General features: G+C 35.4%; 1 protein-coding gene across 1 annotated transcript in view; it reads right to left on the reverse strand.

The window, feature by feature from the left end:
* The window catches only part of FER (FER tyrosine kinase), a 387,502-nt gene that overhangs the window by 101,229 nt on the left and 260,778 nt on the right, over positions 1-25,495 (reverse strand). The window contains exon 17 of the mRNA XM_081825811.1: positions 4,894-5,017. Coding sequence (XP_081681937.1) covers positions 4,894-5,017 — 124 coding nt within the window. The remainder of the gene's footprint in view (positions 1-4,893; positions 5,018-25,495) is intronic.

The following is a 25,495-nucleotide window of genomic DNA, read 5'->3' on the forward strand; positions in this document are numbered from 1 at the left end:
AACTTGATTATCTCTTTGCATAATTATTATTTTGTTACATCTACCTGATGGCAGGGACAATGATTCTTGTTGACATCAGCCTGGCACAGAGTAGGCAACTGTTCACATTTGTGAAGTGCTGGAAATATCTTCATTCTCAATGGATAAGCAAAACCCTTATTAAACAATAAATCTGATCTTATGGGCTTTAATTTGTAGAGTTATTAGCCTTACTCCATAACAACAAAACATCATTGCAGTAAAGCAACCAAAAATAAAGAGAAATCAGTCCAAGATTTAAAATTAGAAAAGTAAAATCATTTTCTACAAGCATCTCTCCAAAAACACCTTTTCTGGTTTTAACACAGAATATCATGAAATTAAGAAATGCTTCCAAAATTCCCCACAGATTTGTCTTTAACACAAACACATACCAATCAAAAGCTTATCCTTTCTTTACTTTCCACAGACACCAAAGAACACGGCAGAAAGCCAACTTTTAGAAATAAACCCAAATAAAAATAAATCTTCCAGTAAGATTCCTCAGCAATAAAACCGTAAATGCCATTCCCGCTTATATCTAGTATAATGTCAAGCTTCAATCCACTTAACATCAAAATTAATCAGGTTTAATGCTTTTTCTAGAGTGACATCTAACAATCTAGGAACATACCATTTTTTTTTTTTTAAGATTTTATTTATTTGCTTGACAGAGAAAGAGAGAGCACAAGCAGGGGGAGTGACAGGCAGAGGGAGAAGCAGGCTCCCCGCTGAGCAGGGAGCCCGATGCGGCACTCGATCCCGGGACTCTGGGATCATGACCTGAGCTGAAGGCAGTCGCTTAACTGACTGAGCCACCCAGGCGCCCCATACCATTTTAAGTAAACACACACACAGCCCAAAGTTTATCAGTATACTTCAAATCTTTATAAGGTACAAGTAGGAAAGAAAATCTCACATTGGTCTACAGAATAATTATAAAGAAAATGCAGTTGATTACAACTAAACACAAAATATCCAGCAATTCACTAGCTATAAACAGAAATAGTTTCAATTAGAAACTTAGAGTATCAAGAGAACCCTTCGGGAAGTTAAATGGAAATTACAAGAATATTTTCCAAAAGCAGGCCATTTCTTCATGCAATTACTTGTTTCCATTTTATAGTTGTCATACTTGTTTATCTATAACAAAACATTGCTCTGCTCTTCTCATAGTAATCAAAACAATAAAACAAAGCTAAAGAAAGAAAATGTGTCCCCCCAAACTTAAGATACTATTTTGATGAGACACAATTAGAAATATTTTCAGGTACTGCATTCTAGGAGCTTCTAATCACTGAACAGGATAAAATATGTAAGTTCATATAAAATTTAAAGCACATTAAAAATTTTTGCTTTGATCTGTGGGACAAAGACTTCATAATTCATAGACATGCATATATTTGAGGATGTCAAGAATAGGGCTGGGTGTCTTTCTTCACTACTTGAAAACTCAAACTTTCGATCATGTTCAGATTAATCAATTTTTAAAATGAATTTCCTCATTTCCAATGAGGAAAAATGCTTTTCACTGTAATGAATACTATATATTTACATTTTGGTATTTCTTAGGAGAAAAAACATGTAACATGTCTTGAGTGCATCTTTTAACTATAAATCAATTGAAATCCATTGCAATTACTATTACTACCACAGAAATAGTTCTATAGGATGACACATAGGAAGAGGGTTCTATGGTACAATTCACTTCTATAAAAAATTCAACACAAAGAATATTTTATTTTTTCAACATAGTGTTATGTATTGGTGAGGTACTGAAATGCAAAGAAAAAGAAAATGAATTCATCCAAAAGAGCATTTACATAAATTTCAAGAGTAACGAAAGACCACTGGCTGGAGGTATAAAATTCATCCACTAATCAGGATCAACAGGGAAAATCAGAATAGCAGATAGTTTAGAAGAAATCAGTGGAAGTGTTGGTCAGAAAACATTACATTGTTGCTTTATATGGCGAATAAGGAAAATCGTAGAAAAAAGAAAAGCATTTATTAAAATAAAGACAAAAAGAAAATATTCTATGCCATGGATGACAAATTTGGGGCTTGTGTGTTAATGCTTATCAGTGCCCTAACAGATGTGACTGATCAATCAATGGACTCTTTGTCGCTGATCCTGGAATCTTTCTCAATACACAACACAGAAAGCCACTACCAATCACTGAAAATTGGCACTGAAATCTATTTGTCAAACCTGCTCTCAGTGATATTGTTTAAGTTATTCAATCAGGAACCTTCCCCACAGGCAAATAGTACAGGAATAGGTACAACCTTCTAGAATATGTGCTCAAGCAAGGGTTGACATTCAAAAATTTGTGAATGCATAAAAATTCTTAACAAGGAAAATGGAAAAATAACATTACAGCAGGTAATGTTATGATTCGGTGAGTGGGATAAGTTTTTAGAGGCTATCTCTACAACTTAGAATCATTTCAATTCTGATGACACAGCATTTAAAAAAATACAGTCATCCATTTGCAAGAAAAGCAATCGCTACAAAAGTAGCAAGAAATTGAAACAATTCCCTCAACCAGGAGGCAACGGAAATTAAAGACTGGTACTGGTAACTGACAATTAATTAAGTAGTTTCAATGCGGTTTATTCATTGTAATTTAAAGCTATAGATAGTCTAATGATTTGAAAAATAAAATCTGAGACAAAATAAGTAACTACAGTAGAGAATCTGGTGCCTGAAGTAGCTTTAAAACCTGAGCAGCCAAAATTATAGATTTTCTATAAATGAAGAACAAAACCCTTCATTGTTACTTTTAACAAAACTGTTTTCTTCTAATGAAATTAATAATAATGCAATTCTTGTCCAAAATCAAATACTTTTTAAAAATCTTTAAAAATCAGAGAAAGACAATTATTACATAGTCTCACGCATACGCAGAATATAAAAAACAGTGCAGAGGACCGTAAGGGAAAGGAGGGAAAACTGAATGGGAAGAAATCAGAGGAGACAAACCATGAGAGACTCTCGACTCTGGGAAACAAACTGAGGGTTGCTGAAGGGGAGGGGGGTGGGGGGATGGGGTAATTGGGTGATGGGCATTAAGGAGGGCATGTGATGTGATGAGCACTGGGTGTTACACCCAAATGATGAATTGTTGAACACTACATCTGAAACTAATGATGTACTATGTGTTGGCTAACTGAATTTAAATTAGAGAAAAAAACCTGAATTAAAAAAAATAAAATAAAAATATCTTATTATAATGTGATTTGATCTCTAGTCATAGAAAGTAAAACAAAAATACAAGGACAGTGGCTAAGTTTTAGTTTTCTTCATTTCCAGAAATACAATATCTCTACTGAAAGGTATTTTAAAATATAGGTGACCATTGAGCTATATTGGAAACACAAGCCATGATTTCAGTTTTAGAATAAAATTGAAAATGTGGCAAAATTTTTTGGAAAATTAAATAATCAGTTTGATAAAGCAGACAGTTAGCCAGACATCAGCAGGTAACAGCTATTTTCGTCTGTTAAGAAGGGTGGAAACCAAGTTTCAAACAGCCAGGGGGCACACGCATGTACTCTTCCCTGTAAGTGCTGCCCTACAATAACCTATAGCTTCATGAGAACACATTTGCATTGTGGTCTTGACTACCCCCTCCCACTCCCCTTGCAGGGGGATGGCTCTGTGACAGTTCAGATAAGGGCCATATAGGACCAAAACTCCCCCTCTCTATTGTAGGAGGAGACCTTAGATGATTGGAGGCAACCCTAGTCAGAGACCAGCCCATAACTCTTGCGAGCATAAAAAAGAAAGACCACCCTGGTCCCTGGTGCAGTTGCCGTCTCTGGGTCTGCCTGCTCGTCCACCTTGAGAGTGTGCTTTTGCTTTCATTGCTATTAAACTCTTTTTCACTTGAGAGTTTGGCTCTAAATTCTTTCTTGGCCCAACTCAAAAATGGAGACAGGGGGTGGGGGGTGGGGCAGATGGGACATCTGAGATCAAATCAATATATATTTCAGGTGAAGGTACTTTTGTTCTGCTATATAATTACACATTATACAATTTTACCAGAATGTTAAATCAAAACCTGCATAATGAAATACATCAGAGAAAAACAAACATCAATAACTGAACCAATTTAGATAAAGTCCATAATAGTTCAATCTGACAATGAACTCTGCCCCATGTTAAATAGTATTACCTGCTGTTTCCAGTGAATAAAAACTGCATCAATGCCCCCACTTCATTTTGCTTAGGTACACTTAGCCATATTTAGGATCTCACATGAATTCAGCAAGACATCTTAAGTTGTACCGACATTTAGCAATAAAGAACATTTTCAGCTACAAGCAACTAAAACCACAATCTATAAAAGCATTACAACCAAGTCACTGCTCTTAAAGTAATTAGACAAGTTTTCTAAATCTCCCTTGAAATAACTATTATGCTAATATCTTCTACCCTTGGCCAATTCACTGTCATGAATTGTTGTTTTACTATTAGGCTCTTCCAAGACTTTTTAAGTAATTTCTTCACAAAATGAGAATAGGGAGCAGATGAAACAATCCTATTTGGCTATAAGACTGTAGCTGATTATGTGACTAACTTGTGGTACATCTTATCAATATGTCATTCATGATTATAATACAACAGATTTTAATCAGGAAGTAGCTCATTGTCTAATGAGGTGTACTTATCTCAGGTAAGAGAAAACAAATGTTTCTATAAACTATATAACCAACTATCAAAGAAGGCTTTCCCACAAAACACGAAAACCAACAAGAAAATATGTAAGTTTTATGAAAGAACTTCATTGCTATATTGCAGCAAATATGTCACTTCTCTAGCGTTCTGTTGATACAACCAGAAAATGTTTAAAAAAATGTCCTCCTTACCTGTGTATACAGTTTTTACTCTCGAGATAGGACATACCAGAAGCAGCATCTAATGAAAATTTCACTAATTGTTTGAGCTTTATTTCATCCTTCTTCTTTCTCAGAAAGGACAGGAAATCACCTCCTAGAAGAATTGACAGATGAACAATGAAATATCATCAGGATGTACTGCCTATTAGAGATACCTGACAAAACTGAAAGAATTACACATTCGACCATGCTTTCTGCCAATTTTGTTTGAGGTGAGGATAAAGCAAAAGATGAAAGAACACATCTATTAGAAAACAGATACCATAAACTTACCCAGATACAGTTTAAGTAATTTAAGTGCTTCACACTGTGTATTATCCAACACATGATAATACTCAAACAAAATCATACAATTCCTCTGTTGCAATTTCTCACCGATTTACCTGGCCCAAATTTTCTGTGAAATTTTATTTTCTCTAATACCAAATAAAAGATTATAACTATTATGAGTTTAAAATGTAGATGAGATCAAATTAGTTATCAGATTCAGTGACTGCTTATGATAATTAAGTCACTGATGGTAGAGCCAGAGGGGGGGAGCTATGGTTTTGATAGGATTTAATTGCTGAGCCAGATTGCATTTTGGGCATCAAATGGATTTCAGTGATGTCTTAGAGCAACTCTTTAAATCAGCATGGTCCAAAAGAAATGTAACACACAGTAACTTTCAATTTCCTGGTAGCCACATTTGGAAAAGTAACAACAAAAAGGTGAAATTCATTTTAATAATATATTTTTTCTGTAGCCCAATATATCCAAAATATATTATACCAGTATGTATCATTACAAAATTATAGTGGAAATATTTTACATTTTATCATCCTAAGTCTTCAAAATATGTTGTTTATTTTACATTTTGTGGGACATTTCAAATATTTGATCTTATTTAGATTTCATAAATTTATGGTTGAAACAGAATATTCATAGGCCTACGCTGTTTCACACATGTTTAAAATTTTCTAGTAACTCAATCATATCCATTTTAAATTGAATAAAATTAAATGAAATTCACAATTCAGTTTTTTTAGAAGCACTATTGCCAAAGCTGAAGAGCCATCTATCACCCGTCACGACCATATTAAAATACTGTCGACCTTCAACTGTGCATTCATTCTTCACATCGCATTAAAGGCTATAAGAAGGCTTGATTATTCTTCCTTGTTAGTGTAGAGTGTAATTGTATTTTTTTAAAAAGTTAAATATATTAGAATGAATGTTCTCTCAAAACAATCATTCCCACTTTCTATTAGGCCCTCAGATTCTAAACCAGAATTTTGCAAGAGGGATTAGCATTTTAATTGCCATTTCCTGAATTTTGTAATCCTCTTCACCAGGGATCCAGGCTTCCTTAAATAGAACAACTCTAGAGCTGAAGACTTAATGGCTTTTTCTTTAATGAGAGTACCTGGAAAATAAACTCTTGCCTAACTCTACTTATAATGTTATCTTTCTCTAACTTCTCTTATTCACAAATCAAGTGTTAGGCAAATTTAGGTGGGCCATTTACAAAATCAACAGCTATATGCTTAAAAATAATCTTAACGGTGTCAGATAATTTCTTTTTTCTGTTCTTTTAAAGAGAATATCAAATGCATTCAATTACTAGGAAGATTATTGAAACAGTCTCCATCAAGCTTAACTTAATTTTCTGAACAAAACACACTCAAGCAACAGTAAACACCAAAATTAACCACTGATTTCTCTACTTTAATAGGTATACCAATTAAGTGGACTTGAAATCAATATTTAGTTCAAGTTATTACTTGGTCCAATATTCATATATATTAATTCTTTGTTAGATATATGTTGGCGCCTATTTCAGAAAAAGTTCAGACTACTGGTCTTGAAACCACATAGCATTTTGTTTAAGCTTTGGAATAGTTTTCAAATGAAAAGAGCTTTTCTGGAATTTGATTTAAAGCAGCCTATGACATAACCTCAGTGTTCTGTGAAATCCTAATATTTCTTTCCAAAGTTAGCTCATATTCAGCACTTTTCCATCTGCCTCCTGTTCTTTTTTAAAATTTACTCCTTCAGTGAATCCTCCTTTACCCCTTAACCCCTGCCCCAAATGGTAAACCCTAGGAAAAGAATTGTACCTCTGCTGCTCATTATTATAATTTCAGAGGTTACCACACTGTGTCTAGCATGTAATAATACCTCAATAAACATCTCTTGAATGAGTGAGTAAAAACAATGTGTATCTCTTCTTGCAGCTTCTAAGCTTCCCATGAAGACAAGAATCATTTTCATTACTTTTTACATTTCTTCCCTAGTCCCTCTCCAGTGGTGAGAACTTTGCTTTTCAAGTACTTGTCAAATGTTAAAACAGTGTTGAGAAAAGGATATTACATTTCTTATCAATGGCACCGATGGGTGCCATAAAATTCTTTAAATTCCATCAATAAAACTTAGCGCATTTAAGAGTAAGCTCATTTTGATAGATGCTTCTTAACACTAATGTCTTAAAAACTGTATCTTTTAAAAAAATGATTTGCAAAGAAGCAATCCCTGGTAGATAAAACTGTAAAACAACAAATGCATAATATAATAAAGAAAAGACAACATTTAAATAGAATTACAAACTGCCTGAAAAGTGAAGCCAGGTCAATAAAGGTAAAGCACTAGAAAGTAGAATGACATATAGCTATTTCCAAATACTGAGACAAGCCAAAGATACAGACGAAGGATTGTCTGACTGCCTCTTAGTTAATCCAACAATATTTCTGCCTTAGAGAAATTTCTTGCTTGAAATCATTAAATTATTAAAGTAAATTTTAAATTTATTTCCAACTCATAGTTAGTTATTCAAGACACAGACAGAATGATCTTAAGTAAAGGAGGAAAGCTGCACCACCCCACAGCCCTAGTCAGCTTCTTGCAGAACACTGCAGAGAAGCAAAGACTTCAATAAAAGTTAAATAATTGTGATTCAGTACTGAAAGCCTGAGCCTTGGGCAAGTGCAAGCAGTAAGAACCCAGAAGCAAGAAGTAAACTCCCCAGGGGACAGAGTATGAGACTAGCAGTAGGTTACCCAGGAAATAATTCAGACTGGGCCAGAAATGTTCCCCTAGGCACAATACTTGATTATTACCATTAAGTGAAGAACAATTGGAGAGTGACATCAGATGACAGAGTTTTTAGTATTCACTGTCAGTTATTGTAGAGGATAGTGTCTCTTCCTTTGAACTCATTCCCCTGCCACTTTCATTAAGTGCCAAGTTAAAGAACCTCTCTTAGAATTTGTGATATACACGATCATATATACAACACATATGTTTATATGTGTACGCATGTATGTATATGTGCATGTACCATACCTGACCACTATCATAAGGATCTTGGTGTTCAAAGTGGGCAAAACAAGATATTAATTCCCGTTTTGTAAATCTGTCTCAACAAGGATTATTTCTATATAGGTACATTGTACATTAAACCAAAACAGGATGGATTATTTTCTAGAATTCTTCACCAGTGATAGATTTCTAAGACGATACTTAATATGCTTTTATAGTCAATTTTTAGTTTACTAGGGAGATAGCATGACATCATGAAAAGAGCATGGATACTGAAGTCAGACTGACCTAGGTCCAATTACCTATGTGGCCTCGGGTAAGTTAATTTCTTTTTTTTTGTATTTACTTATTTGAGAGAGAGAGAGAGAGCACAAATGCGGGGGGAGGGCAGAAGGAGAGGGAGAAGCAGATCCCCCACTGAGCAGGGAGCCCAATGCGGGGCTCGATCCCAGGGCCCCAAGATCACGACCTGAGCCGAAGGCAGACGCTTAACCAAATGAGCCACCCAGGCATCCCTAATCTTTCTAAACTTCTTTAAAACAAGGATTAATTCCATTTATTTCTCAAGATGGTTTTGAAGACTAAAATGTATCTAAAACACTAAGCCCCTGCCTAGAAAGTCATACACACAATACTACTCCTACTTCTTATTTTTGCTCAAGCTATTTTGCATCTAAAGAAGACAGGTTGTTTGTCACGTATCTATTTTCCCTTACTCGCCTCAAATTCCTGCCCTTCTCCCATTTTGGAAAGTATTCACCTCCCCCTCAACAAGAAAGGTGGCCCTAGATTGGCTTCACGCAATGAATGAAGCCCATTCCCCTGCCCAAGTGACTGGTTCAGGGATAGGCACATGGCTTAATTTGGGCCACTGAGATATAAGGAGATGCTTAAGAGGGGAAAGAAACTTTGGTTTTTGAGAGACGCACCAGGAAAGAAGCATTCTCTGCCACTGGAAGTACACAAGATAGCATGTAGCATCATGAGGACTGGCAGACTAGGGGTGAAGCAATCATCATGGAAAGCAGAAAATAGAGAAGGAAAGAGAATGGTTTCTGGCGATATGTTTGAGCCACTGGATCAAACACTGCCTCAACAGTGACTTCCTTCTAGATTCTTCAGTTAAGTGAACTAATAAAATTTTTTTTTTTTAAAATATCTTTTGAGAGAGAGAGAGAGCATACCCATGACTGGGGGAGAGGCAGAGAGCCTCAAGCAGAGCTCCTGCTGAGTGCGGAGCCCGCGTGGGGCTTGATCTCAAGACCCTGAGATCATGACCTGAGCTGAAACCAAGAGTCAGACACTTAAAGGACTGAGCCACCCAGGCGCCCCAAATCTCTGTAATTTTTAATACATCTTCTGTACTACCAACACAAAGGTTCCTAATGGATAGATATTTGTATTAGAAGATTGAGAATTTTAAAAGGTAATATATATTAAATGTCTGGAACAAGTAGGAAACAATAAATAGTGCTTCTTATTGCTTGCAGCCAACTTTTAGTAGGAGGATAGAAGGCTGTTATTCTCAACAGTACTTTCTCAAAAGATTTCTTACTCTATGCTGCGGAAATTTGATCTTACCTGTTCTTTCAGTATTCATGGGATGGTGAGGAACTGATCATATTCAACAAACTCAGAGAGATTATTATATAAATAAGAACACTAATTTATCAATTTGTTATTGGAGAAAAGGGATCATCAGGGCTATACCGCTAATGACTTCTTGTCACTGAATCATGTAGAGATCTTAATTTATCTTCAAATAACTTCAAAGTTTAAGAGATCTCAGTCCCTAGTGATATATAAAATACATAATTCATTACCCTTGTTTTTTAGGATATAAATTTATTCCTGACAAGTTTGGTTTAATTGTGTTCACTTGGAAATTTAAATAGGATAACAAAGCAACTATTAAGTTGTAGGGAGCTATTTTGGAGGCCCCATTTCTGCCATTGTTCAGTTTTTATTTTTAAAAAAATCAACTTTTTCTCTTTAACCTGTAGTGATGAGAGTTAACCTGTAGTGATGAGAGTTAGCTGGACCATCAAAAATAAGGGGAAAAATATGTATGATAATCATAAACATTGAATGGTGATACAACCTGTTCTCTGTGAAACACAGAAAAGATTTTATTTTTTATTATTTTTTAAAGATTTTATTTATTTGAGAGAGAGAGATCAGGAACAGGGGGAGGGGCAGAAGGAGAGGGAGAAGCTAGGCAGGGAGCCCGATGCGGAGCTCGATCTGAGGACCCTGGGATCATGACCTAAGCCGAAGACAGACTCTTTAACTGACTGAGCCACCCAGGCGCCCCAATACAGAATAGACTTTATATAATAGGAGATAAGCCAAAACACGTTCTTAAAGAAGAAAATGCTGCATATAAGGTATACTCAGGGGGGATGGACAGCACAGAAGGAGATTAGCCAGGAGGATGCTCTAGTTGTCAGTCGAGGTGCTGAGGGCTTATATTAAGAACTATCCAAGTGAAGACTAAAGCACTAGATCTGAACAGACTCAGTAATAAGCTAGAAATGGGTCAGTTTGCGAAGATGAGTAAGATGAAAAAATGAATAACTGAAAATGACTACAAGAATACACTAGCTCTCCTGATTCCATTTTCTTTTTAAAGCAGCACTTACAGAACAGCTTGCTACCTAAGTAACATCATTCAGCTAGGCCAAATGCAGAGATGAGTATGGTTTTCCCAGTTTGGGTTAATACATGACATCAGTCTTTTCCAACAAAGTTCCTTAATAGCCATGTTCTGCTAACACTGCAGAATAGTGGGAACCTTTTGCATTCTCCTTTGCAGGTGCTCTTTGAGAACATAACTCAATAGCAATCATGGTAACAGTTCTATGAAATAAACGAGTACATTTCACAGTATGTTTAACTTGCTGGTTCAAGGAGCACCAGCTGTAATCTTGCCAGACATTATATGAATTGCCACAATAGATGCCAGAGTCAACTTTCACAAACTCTCAGAATGTCAGTACTAGAAGGCCCTTGGGACATAATCAGCTTTTTCACATTACGGAGGAGGGAGCTCAATTTACCTTTTATTTTATGGTGGTGATTTTGGTGATACTATTAAAATTCTAGGGTAAGTGTTTGCAAACTCTCTCTGGAGGACAAAACCAGCTTTTTGCTTGTTTTTGTTTTTTGTTTTTTTAAATAAAGCTTTACTGGAAAACTACCACATTCATTCCTTACATATTATCTATAAATGCTTTCATGCTATGACAGCAGAGTTGCAATAGAGATTGTATGGCCCTCAAAGCCTAAACATTTTACTATCTGGCTCTTTATAGAAAAAGTGTGCCAACTCTTGTTTTAAAATATTTATTGCTCAGTATTCCATACAGCTGTAGTCCCTTTCATTTAAATGATTCCTATGGTTGCTTTGTCTACTTTCAACCAAGATTTTACTTTTTACTATGTGTTTATTGCAACAGAGCTCAATAGTGACATGTTCTAATGCTCAAGGAGGAAGCTAGAGAGGTAGATTCACCAACTAATTTTATTCCTAAGACTTACAAACATACACACACACAAATACATACAGTGGGATCGTGAATCCCCTGCCACCTTTCCACCCACAACACACTGTCACCAAGGCAAAGAAGTTCCACTGTCTGTCTCTCTCAATGCCAAACTACTCACTTTTCCATTTTGTGGCTTCCTCTGTCTCTCAAAGCTGTCTTTGATGTAGAGTGTAAAGACAAGAATGGACAGGAAAATCAGGTATAGAATACGTTAGCTCTAAAGCCTCCTGGAACACACTACAAATACTTAGATGCTACAATGGCATTTAAAAAAAAATCAGTGGAATGCTTGTTTTGATGCCTTTATCTGCTATAGGAAAACTTGCAGAGAAAAAAAAGAAGGCATCAATTCATGCTTCCTTAGATAGATTTTTAAAGAGATGTGGGATAAAAAGACACATGCAAAAATACATTTAAATTTAATAGGAGAAATAGGTTTATAAAAGCTAAAAATATTTTTAGAAGCTGAATTTATCATAGGCTAGATATTTTAGGGACAGTAAGGTCTCCAAATCAGTGCTATCAATGACGATTTTGTAAGACCTATTACATAATATTATTTAAAATGATCAGAAATGTATATTTACATGTTCATATTTACACAGTTTTTGTTGGTTATAGTTAGAATTTAATTTATGCAAAGGTTTAGAGCACAAATACATTCACCAATTATGAAACTTTCTATCAGATTACAAAAATATTACTTTAAAATATACTTTTAAAGAACACACTGCAGCAAAGAGCTGGAAATGTCAGTGTTAAGAAAAAAGTCAGAATAAATCCTTTTTCACTTTTTAAAAGGTTGTGGTACTCTGGAAAACAGTATGGAGATTCCTCAAAAAGTTGAAAATAGAGCTACCTTACAACCCAGCAATTGCACTACTGGGTATTTACCCCAAAGATACAAATGTAGTGATCCGAAGGGGTACGTGCACCCCGATGTTTATAGCAGCAATGTCCACAATAGCCAAACTATGGAAAGAGCCCAGATGTCCATCGACAGATGAATGGATAAAGATGTGGTGTGTATACACACACACACACACACACACACACACACACACACACACACACACAGGAATATTACGCAGCCATCAAAAAATGAAATCTTGCCATTTGCAATGATGTGGGTGGAACTAGAGGGTATTATGCTAAGCAAAATAATCAGAGAAAGACAAGTATCATATGATCTCACTGATAGGAGGAATTTGAGAAACAAGACGGAGGATCACAAGGGGAAGGGAGGGAAAAATGAAACAAGATGAAACAAGAGAGGGAGACAAACCATAAGAGACTCTTAATCTCAGGAAACAAACTGAGGTTGCTGGAGTGGTGGGGGTTGGGAGGGATGGGGTGGTTGGATGATAGACATTGGGGAGGGTATGTACTATGGTGAGCGCTGTGAATTGTGTAAGACTGATGAATCACAGACCTGTACCCCTGAAACAAATAATACATTATATGCTAATTAAAAAAAAAGTTGTGGTAAAAAACACATACCGTAAACTTACCTCTTAACAACTTTAAGTGTAGAGTATATTGTTAACTCTACTCGCAGTGTTATACAACAGATCTCTAGAACTTTTTCATCTTTCATGACTGAAATTCTATACTCATTGACCAACTCCCCGTTTCCCTCTGCCAGCAGCCCCTGGCAACCACCATTCTACTTTGTTTCTGTGACTTTGAGTACTTTAAAAACCTCATGTGAGTGGAATTATACAGTATTTGTCTTTCTGTGGCTGACTTACTTCACTTACTTTAATGTCCTGAAGTTTCAACCATGTTGCAGAATAGGACAGGATTCCCTTCCTATTTAAGGCTGAAAAACATTCCATTATACGTATATGGCACATTTTCTTAATCCATCCACCCACTGATGGACAGGTAGGCTGTTTTGACCTCTAGGCTACTGTGAATAATGCTGCAATGAACATGGGTGTGCAGGATCTCTTTAAGATCCTGTTTTCAATTCTTTTGGATATATGCACAGAAGATGAATTGCTGGATCACACTGGAGTTCCATTTTTAATTTTTGAAGACTCTCCATACCATTTTCCATAGTGGCTACACCAGTTTATAATCACATCAGCAAGTGCACAAGGATTCCAAATTCTTCCAAATACTTTCATGTCAAATCCTAACTGCCATCCTCACTCATCAAGGAACAAAGTATACAAATTTTTAAATCACTCATCAGAAATCTAAGGGAGCCTATAGCAGAATCTCTTCTGACTTTGTGACTTACTAACCATAAAACTTGATTAATTATGTGAACCACATGTCTTTGTACAAGTGGTTCTCTCTATGACAGATTTTTCTTTTCTGAAGTCGTTCTTGATAATTTCATCCACCTGGGGTTATCTTAACTCTAATTCACCTTGAACTGTATTGGCTGAATCAAGAGATAGTCCAAAATTAGAAAAATATCCTTTGTAAAAGCATAAAAAAATCCACCACCACCAACAAAATACTTAGAAAAAATTTTAAAAAGGGGTATGTTACACATTTTATACTGATAACTATGAAACATTGCTAAGAGAAATTAAAGAAGTGCAAATCAAATGTAACAACATCAAGTCCATAAAATGGAAGATTAATATTGAGTGTTAAGAGTTAATTCTCCTCAAATTGATCAACAGAATGAATGAAATCTCAACCAAATTCCAAGCAGGCTTTTTTGGTTGAATTTTACAAGCTGCTTCTAAATTTTTCATGGAAATGCAAAAGATCTAAAATAAAGAAAAATGTTGAGAAAGAGCAAATTGGGAAGAGAAGTAGTACTACTATAAAGTTGTAGTCAGGGAAGTGTTTTGGCTTCAGGATAACCAAGTAGATCAATGAGACAGAAAAGAGCCCAGAAACAAACACACTCTATGTGTCCGACTTATTTACCACATAGACACCAAGCAATTCAATGGGGAAAGGAAATTCTTGTAAAGAACTGGTAGTGAAAGAGCTAGACAATTGATGGGAAAACAGAAGTTCAATCTCTACCTCACACCATAAACAAAATTAATTCAAATGACTTCTAGAACTCAGGTATAGAGCTCCTAGAAGGAAATGTAGGAAAATATCTTAATATAGGAGATATAGGAGAAGATTTCTTAGAACTCAAAAAGCAGTAACCATAAAGGAAAACAAAGCAAATTAAAATGGACTGCACCCAAATTAAAACCAAATAAAACTTTTGCTTATCAAAAGACATTATAAAAGTGAATAATAGGTAAGTCATAGATCTGGCTTTCTCCTTAAATTAAAAAAAAAAAAATGTGGTTAAAAACAACACATAACCAAATGTAGCAACTTTACTATTCTTAGGTCTACAGTTCAGCAGTGTTAAGTGTATCCACATTTTTAAGCAAGAGATCGCCTAAACTTTCAAAACTGGCTTTATTTCAGGTTATAGAAAGAACTCCTGCAATTTAGTAACAAAAAGATAAACAACACAATAAAAATGGGCAAGATAAACATCAAAAGAAATATACAGGCTTAAGCACATGCAAAGAGTTCAATGTTGTTTATGATTAGGATATGCAAACGAAAACCACAATGAGGTATCACTTCACACATACTACAATGGCTAAAATTAAAAAGCCTGACAACACCAAATGCTAACAAAGTTGTAGAATAACTGAAACTCTCATATACTGTTGGTAGATGTGTTAAATGCTATAACCACTTTGGAAAACCGACAGTTTCTAATAAAATTAAACTTACATCTATAGTATGAACTAGCAATTGTACTACTATGTATTTACCTAAAAGAAATGAAAACATGGTTATAAAAAGATCTGTACAAATGTATTTATGGCACTGTCATCCGTAACAGCCCCAAACTGGAGAAAACTCAAATGAACAGATAGCTGCATATTTATACAATGGAATGATACTCAGAAATAAAAAGGAATATATGCTGATGCATGCAATACTATGGATGAAAAAACTGATTCCAGGTAAATCATATGTCCAAATGTAAGATAAAACTAAAGCTTCTAGAAAATAACACAGACAAATATGCCCATAGGGATAGGACACATAAAGCTGTAACTCCTAAAGGAAAAGATGGATAAATTCCATTACATTAAAACTTGGAAATTCTGTTCATCCAAAGACAACATTAAGGTAGTGAAAAAGTAAACCATACTGTAAAAGAAAACATTTATAATGCATGCAGTGAACAAAGTAATTGTATGCAGATACATACAGAACTCCTACAAACTAATATGAAAAAGACAAGCTAAGAGTAACAGGAAAAAAAGTCTTGAACAAGTCACTTCACAGAAAAGCCTATTCAAAGAACCAAGAAGTATATGCAAATATGTTCAACATAATTAGTCATTTAAAAAAGCTAATTAAAACCACAATATTTTGGGGTGCCTGGGTGGCTCAGTCAGTTAAGCGTTTGCCTTCGGCTTAAGTTATTATCCTCCCTGCTCAGTGGGGAGTCTGCTTCTCTCTCTCTCTCTCTCTGCCCCCCTCCCCGCCCCGCTCATGCTCTGTCACTCACTCTTGTGCTCTCTCTCAAATAAATAAGTAAAATCTTTAAAAAACAAAAAAACCCCACAATATCTTGGTGCTTTATACCTACCAGAATAGCTATAGTTACAAAACTGACCATACCTCATTTTGGCAAGGATGAGAGTAACTGAGATGCTCACATACTGTTAATGTGGGTTTACGTTGGTGCAACCACCATGGAAACGTTTTTGGCACTTTCTACTAACGCTAAACATATGTATATACTATAACCTGTTTAACTCCAGGTAGATATATCTGACAGACATGTGCACCAAAAAACATATGTAAGAATATTCAAAGCAACATTATTCATAGTAGCTCCAAACTGGAAGCAACAAAAATGTCCATAAATGGTAGAACAGAAAAATAGTGTTGTATTCACACAATGGAATAACATTTGGGAATGAAAATTAATGAATTCCTGCAACCAAAATATAGATGAATCTTATAAACATGATGCTGGAGAAAAATACTAGACCAAAAGAATATATAAGGTTTGATTCCATTTATGCCAAGTTCAAAAACATGCAAAATTAATCTATTGTATAAGTCAGGAAAATGGTGTGTATATTTTGTGATAATTTGAGCTGTATACTTATGATCAGTGTACTCCTCCATATGTATTATTTTGCGTGATCTAGGATTTTACCCTACTTATAAGCTAATAAGTTAGCCTGTTGTTTCTTCATGGGTCAGAGATGAAAAACTATTATTCACAGCCCCAAATGGGGCTGTTGTGGATAAGCCCAGATGGAATGCCTGCACACAGAGTAAGATACATTACAGAAGAGGAACTCTGAGTTTGAAAGCTTCCGTTTTACACCAGGCAGTGAGCAAGTCTGCTCTTTGTCTCAGAAACATTACCTCATTCCTCAAAGTTGCTCACTACAAACACATCCCTGAGAAATGGCTCAGGTAAAGATCACTCAGGGACTTGCATTCTTAACATACCCACTAAGACAAACAGGAATGCAAGAGATCAATGAAGAGTATATCTCAACATACTTTAATAGAAAGCTTACTAGACTTTTTTTGTACTATAAAAACAATAGATCAGAGGAAGGCCATAAATATAATGCAACAAGATTTCAGCAAGCCATTTGACCCATCATTATAATCCTGTGGTTAAAATGGAGATGAAGTAGGCTGGACAGAATTATAGTTAAGTGGATTTGTAGGCTGAAGAATGATACCCATGGAATATTGATTTAAGGTTTGATGGAGATCTATGAGGAAGTTATCAGAGGTACAAATGACTTGGAATTGCAGGCTTAATCCTTTTTTTTTTTTTAAATACTTATCAAGAATTTGGATAAAGACATAAAAGGTATGCTACATATAGTATAAAAATATTAAGTGAAATTGCTGTGATATCCTGAAAAAACCATTTAAGGCAGTATCAAACTGCTTTCAAATATGTGAAGAGCCTTCTTTATGTAGTAAGAAGTTGATTATTTTCTGTATAATTTCAGGTTTCAAGTAAGGTTTTGTTTTTAAGTGTGCTAGGATACCATGTCTAAATTATTTCTTCAAAAACACTAAGAGAGGGGAACCTGGATGGCAAAGTTGGTTAAGCATCCGACTCTTGGTTTCGGCTCAGGTTGTGAACTCGGGGTCCCGAGATCAAGCCCGGCGTTGGGCTCCCTGCTCAGCACAGAGTCTGCTCAAGTTTCTCTCTCCCTATGCCCCTGCCACCCACACCTGCCCCCACCATGTGTGCGCTCTCTCTCAAACAAATAAATAAATCTTAAAAAAACACACTAAGAGAAATCCTAATGTATAGGTTTATACTATCTTTCTAACTTCAAATATTTGCTTCAGGAGAATTTAACTCCTGCTTTTGCTTAGTACACAAAGCTATGTTATTTAGCATTTAGAATAAAAAAGTACAGGGGTGCTTGGGTGGCTCAGTTGGTTAAGCATCTGCCTTCAGCTCAGGTCATGATCCTGGAGTCCTGGGATGGAGCCCCGCATGGGGCTCCCTGCCCAGCAGGGAGTCTGCTTCTCCCTCTCCCTCTGGTCCTCCCCAGCTCATGCTCGCTCTCTCGCTCATTCTCTCAAATAAGTAAATAAATAAATAAAATCCTTAAAAAAATTAAAAAGGACAAGGTGATGAGTCTGATTTATTTCCACAAAGAGGAATAGTCAATGATAAAATAAATGAGTTCCCATATTAGATAAAAAAAAAATAGAGGTATTAAAATTTCCTAGTATGGACTGACTTTTCTAGCCAATTAAATCCTTAACTTGATCTATCTTAGGTAAATATATTATAATAAGACTGTTGACATTCTAAGAAAGTACAGCAAATAGAATTATTTGGCAATATCTTATTACAAGTAGTACTTAGCCCACAACACTGGGATTTCAATGAGAATCAGGAAAAATATTCCCCTTCCCTAAGAAGTAAAACCCTTGGTAGAGGAGTTTAATATTAAAATCATCTTTCAGGGGGCACCTGGGAGGCTTAGTCAGTTGAGCAGCTGACTCTTGGTTTCAGCTCAGGTCATGACCTCAGGGCTGTGAGGTCAAGCCCTGTGTGGGGCTCTGCGCTCAGCCAGGAGTCTGCTTGAGATTCTCTCTCTCTCCTCCTCCCTCTGCCCCTCCCCACTGCTCACACGCTCTCTCTCAAAATAAATAATTTTTTTAAATAATAATAAAATCATCTTTCATGTATTTAATAGCTTATGACTATGCACTGTCATAGGCATTGTCTCAGTGAACCCTCTTAATAACACTATAAGTATTAGCAGACTTTCCTAAGAATATACTACAAAGGGGCAGTACTGGGTTTCCAACCCATGTATGAGAATTTTCTTGGCTACAGCAGCTTTCCAAGTATAGAGCAGTGATTGTGTCCTGAAAGAGCAAGCATTTGTTGTATGTTAAGTGGGGCACATATGACAGTGAGGAACACTAAAATCTTCCACATGAGAGGGAGCCATGGGGGGTTCCTGGCCGACTGCCCAGTGGGTAACCTCTCAAGTGACAGTTAATTAAGCTTTTCTGCCAGCCACCTCACAGCAAGTCTCTTGTGATACATCAGGCAGAAGCAGAGAGTTCTATCTAGAAAGGATACAAGAAAGAATAATGTTCAAAGAATTTGAGAGTAGAAAAAAGTAAGACTGATATATACAGTAGAAAAAATAAGACATATATATATCATGCTACAAATATATATGCATGCCTCTGATATATATATGCAGGCTTATTATATATATATATATATATATATATATATATGCTTAATTCAATTTCAGAGAATTCCAGGTAAATCGCTGAAGGCCTACTAAAAATGAAAATATATTTTCTATCTTCCTGTTGTTCTCAATCCAATAAGATAGAAATATCAGAAATAAACTATAAGTAACATAATGGTGAAATAATAGCTAAACAGATGCATCAAGAATACCTTGTAATGGTTCATAAACATGCAATGAAATCTGACGTGTAGTATTGGACAAGGATTCAGAAGGTAGGTTAAGGCTTTGAAGGATGAAGCAGGATTTCAACAGAGGAAAACAAAGAAGGAGCATCTATACTTATTTTTAAAGGAATAGAATAAATTAAAAGAAAAAAAGAGCTCTTGAGAAGTAAACATCCATAGAACCAAGATTCAAATTTCTGTTTGTATTTGTTTCTATTTTTATCTTGCTGAAATTTTGGGGCTAAATTGGCACTACCACTGATGAATACTAAAGTTTTCTCCTAAGTAACTGCTTAGAAGGAAAAGCTAAATCAGGTTCACCATATTATTGAAAAATCTCTTTCTTTAAAATTCATTTAGGATATGAAATAAACATTAATGCCTTATTTGGAGTTTTTCTAGTAGAATGTTAAGTCTGTGCTAGAAACAATTATGATCCTCTGGAAGCATAAGAAAATATGACCATCAACAGATATTTTTCCTAATTCAGATCATAAGGAAGAAGCTCCCAATTATGCTGAATGTTCTTAAATCTAAGTGGGAAAAAGATACATTAAAGTAATTTAGTCTTAAATGTTTTTCTTAGGACAAGTATTTTCAGGAAAGAGATAAGAACCCTGCATGCAGTAAAATTCTAGTTATCTAAGGAAAAATAAAAGAGTTTCTATATGTTTTAAGATTAACTTTAATAGGGTTTCACTATATAAATTTGCAGAAGGCCTTTTCATCCCAACTTGGTCAGTAATTAGTTGTAGGAAGTTAGGTAAGGTGCTCAATTTCTCTGGATTTCATCCATTAAATAGAGAGGTTGGTCTAGAATGACCTCTAAGGTCGAATGTAGACTCAGAAGGTCAGTCCAGCAGAAAGTGGGACTGTGGGGATTATTTGGTCACCATCTCCTGGTTCCCAATCTTAATATGCTCTACTCTGGACACTTTGCCTGCATTCATGTGTTAACTGTAGGAGTCCTCCCCTCTTACTGCCCAATACCATCTCTCTCCATGAGGACTGTAGCACTGTTACCTATGTGTATGACCTATTGGTAAAGCTGGAGCTCTTCTTCAGTTCTCCCCATTCTCAACCCTCCCCTCCCCAATAACCAGTGCTATCATTTCTGGCCTACCTGATTCAAACCATCTGAGAATAATGATGTGTTTACTAACGTACTCCATTCTGCATGTCCAGTTTATAATCCTCTTCTGTGCCTCTGCCATTTAGCCTTTACTGTTACTGCTTCAGCCCAAATTATTCACTTCTGGATTAGTAAGAACTTTTTTCTTAGATCTCAAACTCTAGCAAGAAAATGGAATAATCCTGCCTTACAGTTTGCCAGCTAATTCACTCCCATTATTCAGACTTAAAATCCTTGAGTATCTTCCTTCCTCATTCAACAGAAGATGGCTTTTACCAATATCATCAACCCAAAATGAGTAATACATCTCTCCCTTCACAACCCATGTAACTTTATTTTACAAACAGTAAACATTTCATTAACTGTTTATACAGTTTTTTTATTAAGTTATTATCTACATGACCTTTCACAGCCATTCACATGCAGTATCCTGGGTCTTCTATCATCAATTCCCAGAAGTTACAGCCTAGTAGGTAAGTCATTTTTGTACAAGACCATGTACAAATACACAATTAAAACTGTTTTCATTAAAATGATGGGTTAAATGCCACAGAGAGACTATCAGAAGAATTTAGATTACAATGCCATTCTTTTTAAGTTATTGTCAGTCATTTCTTATCAGATATTTTCATTTCATGACATGAATACAAGCTTAATGAGTAAGCGGAGAGAAAAAAATGCATTCAATAACAGTGTCCTCCTTTTACCTTATTACACTTTTTCATTTTACCTAAAATAAAAAATAATTGATTTATTTTTTAAAGGTAGATTCATTAAACTAAAAAACTTACTATCTTAAATGTAGACCATAGTGCGATCACAATTCATTCAAATAACGTGGGTAGACTGGCAAAAGGAAATGAATCCTTTTAAGTAACTCCTAACATGCCAGAAATGATTCCAAGAGCACATGTTAGCATTTAGTCTAGAACTGAGGTCAGGATGAGAGCGAGCTGTAGAGCTGCCCATGGCTCAGCTTTAGTATCTGAAAGCAAACTGCAGGGCAGTTTACATGGGGGAAAGGGACCCTAAAAATTTGCAGGATCTCATCTGACATGACACTGAATACATTTCTTTGAGGTAATTATAACCTTTTTTGGGTATCATTTTCTTGCCTGGCCACAGTGCCCTCAAGCCAGAATCTTTCATGCGGGTTCTAGTATCTACACTGATCAGTCTTCCTTCTACAACTGTTTATCTGACACCCAACTGTATATACAGAGAGAAATATTTTATTAATGTTAGGAAAAAAAGAAAAAGAAAAGAAAATTACCACCATGTTTTGCAATTCATTCATTCAGAAAATATGGTCCGGTGCTGCACTCACTATAAGACATGTAGTCAGCACTTAGGATGAAAGAATGTATGTTTCGATCCATACTCCAGAGCACCAATCTGGAGATACCATATGTTAAAAAAACCTTCAACAACTTCCCAATCTCTTTCCACTTTCCTAGACAGAGGGTGTTTTGTTTTTTTGTTTTTTTTTATATTTATCACCCCTTGTAGAAGTTGTTCTTCACTGTTATGGATTATTTCTTCTCTCCTGCCTTCCTCCTAGGTGTAGCAGTGGTTAGGATGGTTTTGAATATTAAGTTGGTTTTGAATAGGTCTGTCCTAACCAACTAAGATAAAATAGGTTCTGGTAAATATCTGCTCTTCTTAGTCTTCTTCTACCACTACTGGAACAAAACAGACAAGTACATTTTATAGAAATTTATCTTTAAACCAACCCCCCACCTCCACCATCATTCACTCAATCTGATATTCAACTTGGTGGGTGTGGCTATAAGATTTTGGATCTCAAATATAGTCTGTAGATACATGGGAACAAGGAAAAAAGTGAATGTTATTTCACTTTGTTGTCTTCCTTTCATCCCAGAGAATGGATAAGAATTTTGACAGAAAGATTTACCAGGTAGCTGTATTTCAAAATCCAATTTATAGTTATCTTCTCTTGTGGATTAAATAATTTATATAGGAATCAACTTTGACAGTACTCAAATATGAGAAAATAATGTGGATCTTCTATGTGTATCTGTTGGTGGCAACATTTTCCAGATGTAAACTCCCAGAGGCCAACTCCTAGAAGGTAAAAAGTTTATGATCTTTCATATACCTAGAGTTTAACTATGTCCATCATGTAAGAGTGAATTGGTAAATATTTCCTGAATGTACAACGAGTTTCTACAACAGTTTTCTACTCTAAAGCAGTTTATCACCATCTTATTCTCATGCCTGGATGATGTTAAAGAAGGGGAATTAGTAAACAGACCCAGTCAGAGGTACACTCCCCATTCTTGACGGAAGCCTAAGAAAAAAGGACATCAGTATGAGCTAGCTCAATTCTCCAAATCTATCCAAAATGAATGAGGAAAAAAAGAAGAAACTGGAAGTCAGACAATGACTAGTCATTTTAAGAGAGAGGTAGAGAAATTACTCAGAGATGGGAATCTATAAATAATGCAACATTAAGTTAGTCATGAAGATTCTGATGACCTTCTTAACAATGAGGAGAGGGGGGAAAAAGTTCTGGTTAACAATGAACTTGTTACCTTTTGAACTGGTTAACAATGAACTACTAACCACCAGTATCTCCACAAGCATTATTTTTAATATTATTATTGCTGTGATAGTTTGTAGATCCCACAGACGTATCCTCGAGACCTTAACTGCTATGTAACATGAGGGGAAGAGGGATGTCACTAGTAGTATACATCTGTATTTGCTCCTTTTGTATTCTATACTCTGGATATTCCTCACATAGCTGTTGGATCACTCTGAAACACTCTCCAATAACTTTTTGGGCCCACGCTTGGACTTTTACAACCCCTTGGGGTACTGGTGATAGCTGAAACTGGTACTGGCTAGTTTATTTCAGAAATTATTTTGAATTATAAATTTATACTAAATAACCTTTATGAGCCATAATTTCCTCCTCTATGAAATAGAAATTATAGTAATACTTAAGTACTATATAGGGTACAACAGATTATTTATGATTATGAAAAACTAATCAGATAACAAATTTGGAAATCTTACATAAAATAAAGCCTTTTTATTTGTCAAATTTGTAAAAGTTTTTTTTTTTTTTTTTAAGTCCACAATAATAATGTTAGCTGTGTGATATCCATTCTTTGCCATTATTCTTTTATTTCTGTTTGGCTGTTTTTGTTGTTAGTGACCCAAATGATACACATAATGATTACTGGCCCCAGAGGAAGGAAAGTCAAATAAGTAGATTAATGACAAGGCAGTAAAACTAGATAAAAGGGGAAGGAATATAAGTAATGAAAATGAACCCTTGGGCTGTCCGGAAAAGGCCAGGAAACCAGGAGTATCTCCCTGATGGATGGCCCAGAGTAAGTGGTCTGCTTCAATTAGGTTAAAGGACAGAGAGTTTCCAAAAGTTCTTAAAATGTAAATGGTCCATAACAAATTGATACTCTTTTTAAATGAGTTGTAAATGGAAAGAATGTTGGTGAAAATTTAAATTCTGCAGTCTGCTTTTTGCAAGTAATTCCCAATAATAAGACATGTATATAATTTTAAAAAATTATTCTGAATGCAGTAATTATTGATGCTACAGAATATTTTATTTTACCTTAAGTTAAGGTACTTTTTTTTTAAGGCCTTCTGGTTAAATGGCCAAAGTAGAATGAATTTACGAGTTAATTTATATAGTAAGGGGAAATCAAAACAGTATGAAAATCTAACAAAAATTTTATTACAAGTGATCCTGTGCCCTAAATACAATTTATCTTGGAATAATCCTTTGTGACAACTGACTCTCTGATAGGGTGCCTCACAATTTTTCCCCCACAAGGTCTCAACTTCTTTTACTTTACCACTACTGTTAAAATCTCACACCATGTAGTTTCCTTTTTGCTTTTAAGAATGTAGTTGGTATTAAAGACAATGTATAAAAGGCAAAAGAGGTACGTGATATTAAGTGTATAAAAGGTAGCATATTTAAGACATGTGAAGGATCATTCACCATGATCAAGTGGGATTTATAGCTGGGATGCAAGGAATGGTTCAACATATGCAAATCAATCAACATGAGACATCACATAATAGAATGAAAAAAATATGATTATCTCAGTAAGTGTGGAAAAAGCATTACAAAATTCAATATCCATTTATGATTAAAAACTTTCAACAAAGTGGGTATAGAGGAAATGTATCTCAACATAATAAAGGCCATATACGACAAGTCCATAGCCAGTATCATATTCAATGGTGAAAAGCTGAAACTTTTTCCTATAAGATCAGGAGTAAGATAAGGATGTCCACTTTTGCCATTTTTATCCAGCACAGTATTACAAGTCCTAGCCAGAGCAATTATGAAAGACAAAGAAATAAAAGGTACTCCAAACAGAAATGGAGAAGTAAAACTGTCACTATTTGCAGATGACATATTATACACAGAAAATCCAAAAGACGCCATCAAAAAATGGTTAGAACTAATAAATTCAGTAATGTTGGGGGGCGGAGCAAGATGGCGGAGGAGTAGGAGACCTGGATTTCGTCTCCTCTCAGGAATTCAGCTGGATAGGGATCAAACCATTCTGAACACCTACAAACTCAACAGGAGATCGAAGAAAGGAATAGCAACAATTCTCTGAACAGAAAAGCGACCACTTT

The sequence above is a fragment of the Leptonychotes weddellii genome, chromosome 7 (genome assembly GCF_054177405.1).
Source record: "Leptonychotes weddellii isolate Sample4059 chromosome 7, ASM5417740v2, whole genome shotgun sequence".
NCBI classification, from domain to species: domain Eukaryota; kingdom Metazoa; phylum Chordata; class Mammalia; order Carnivora; family Phocidae; genus Leptonychotes; species Leptonychotes weddellii.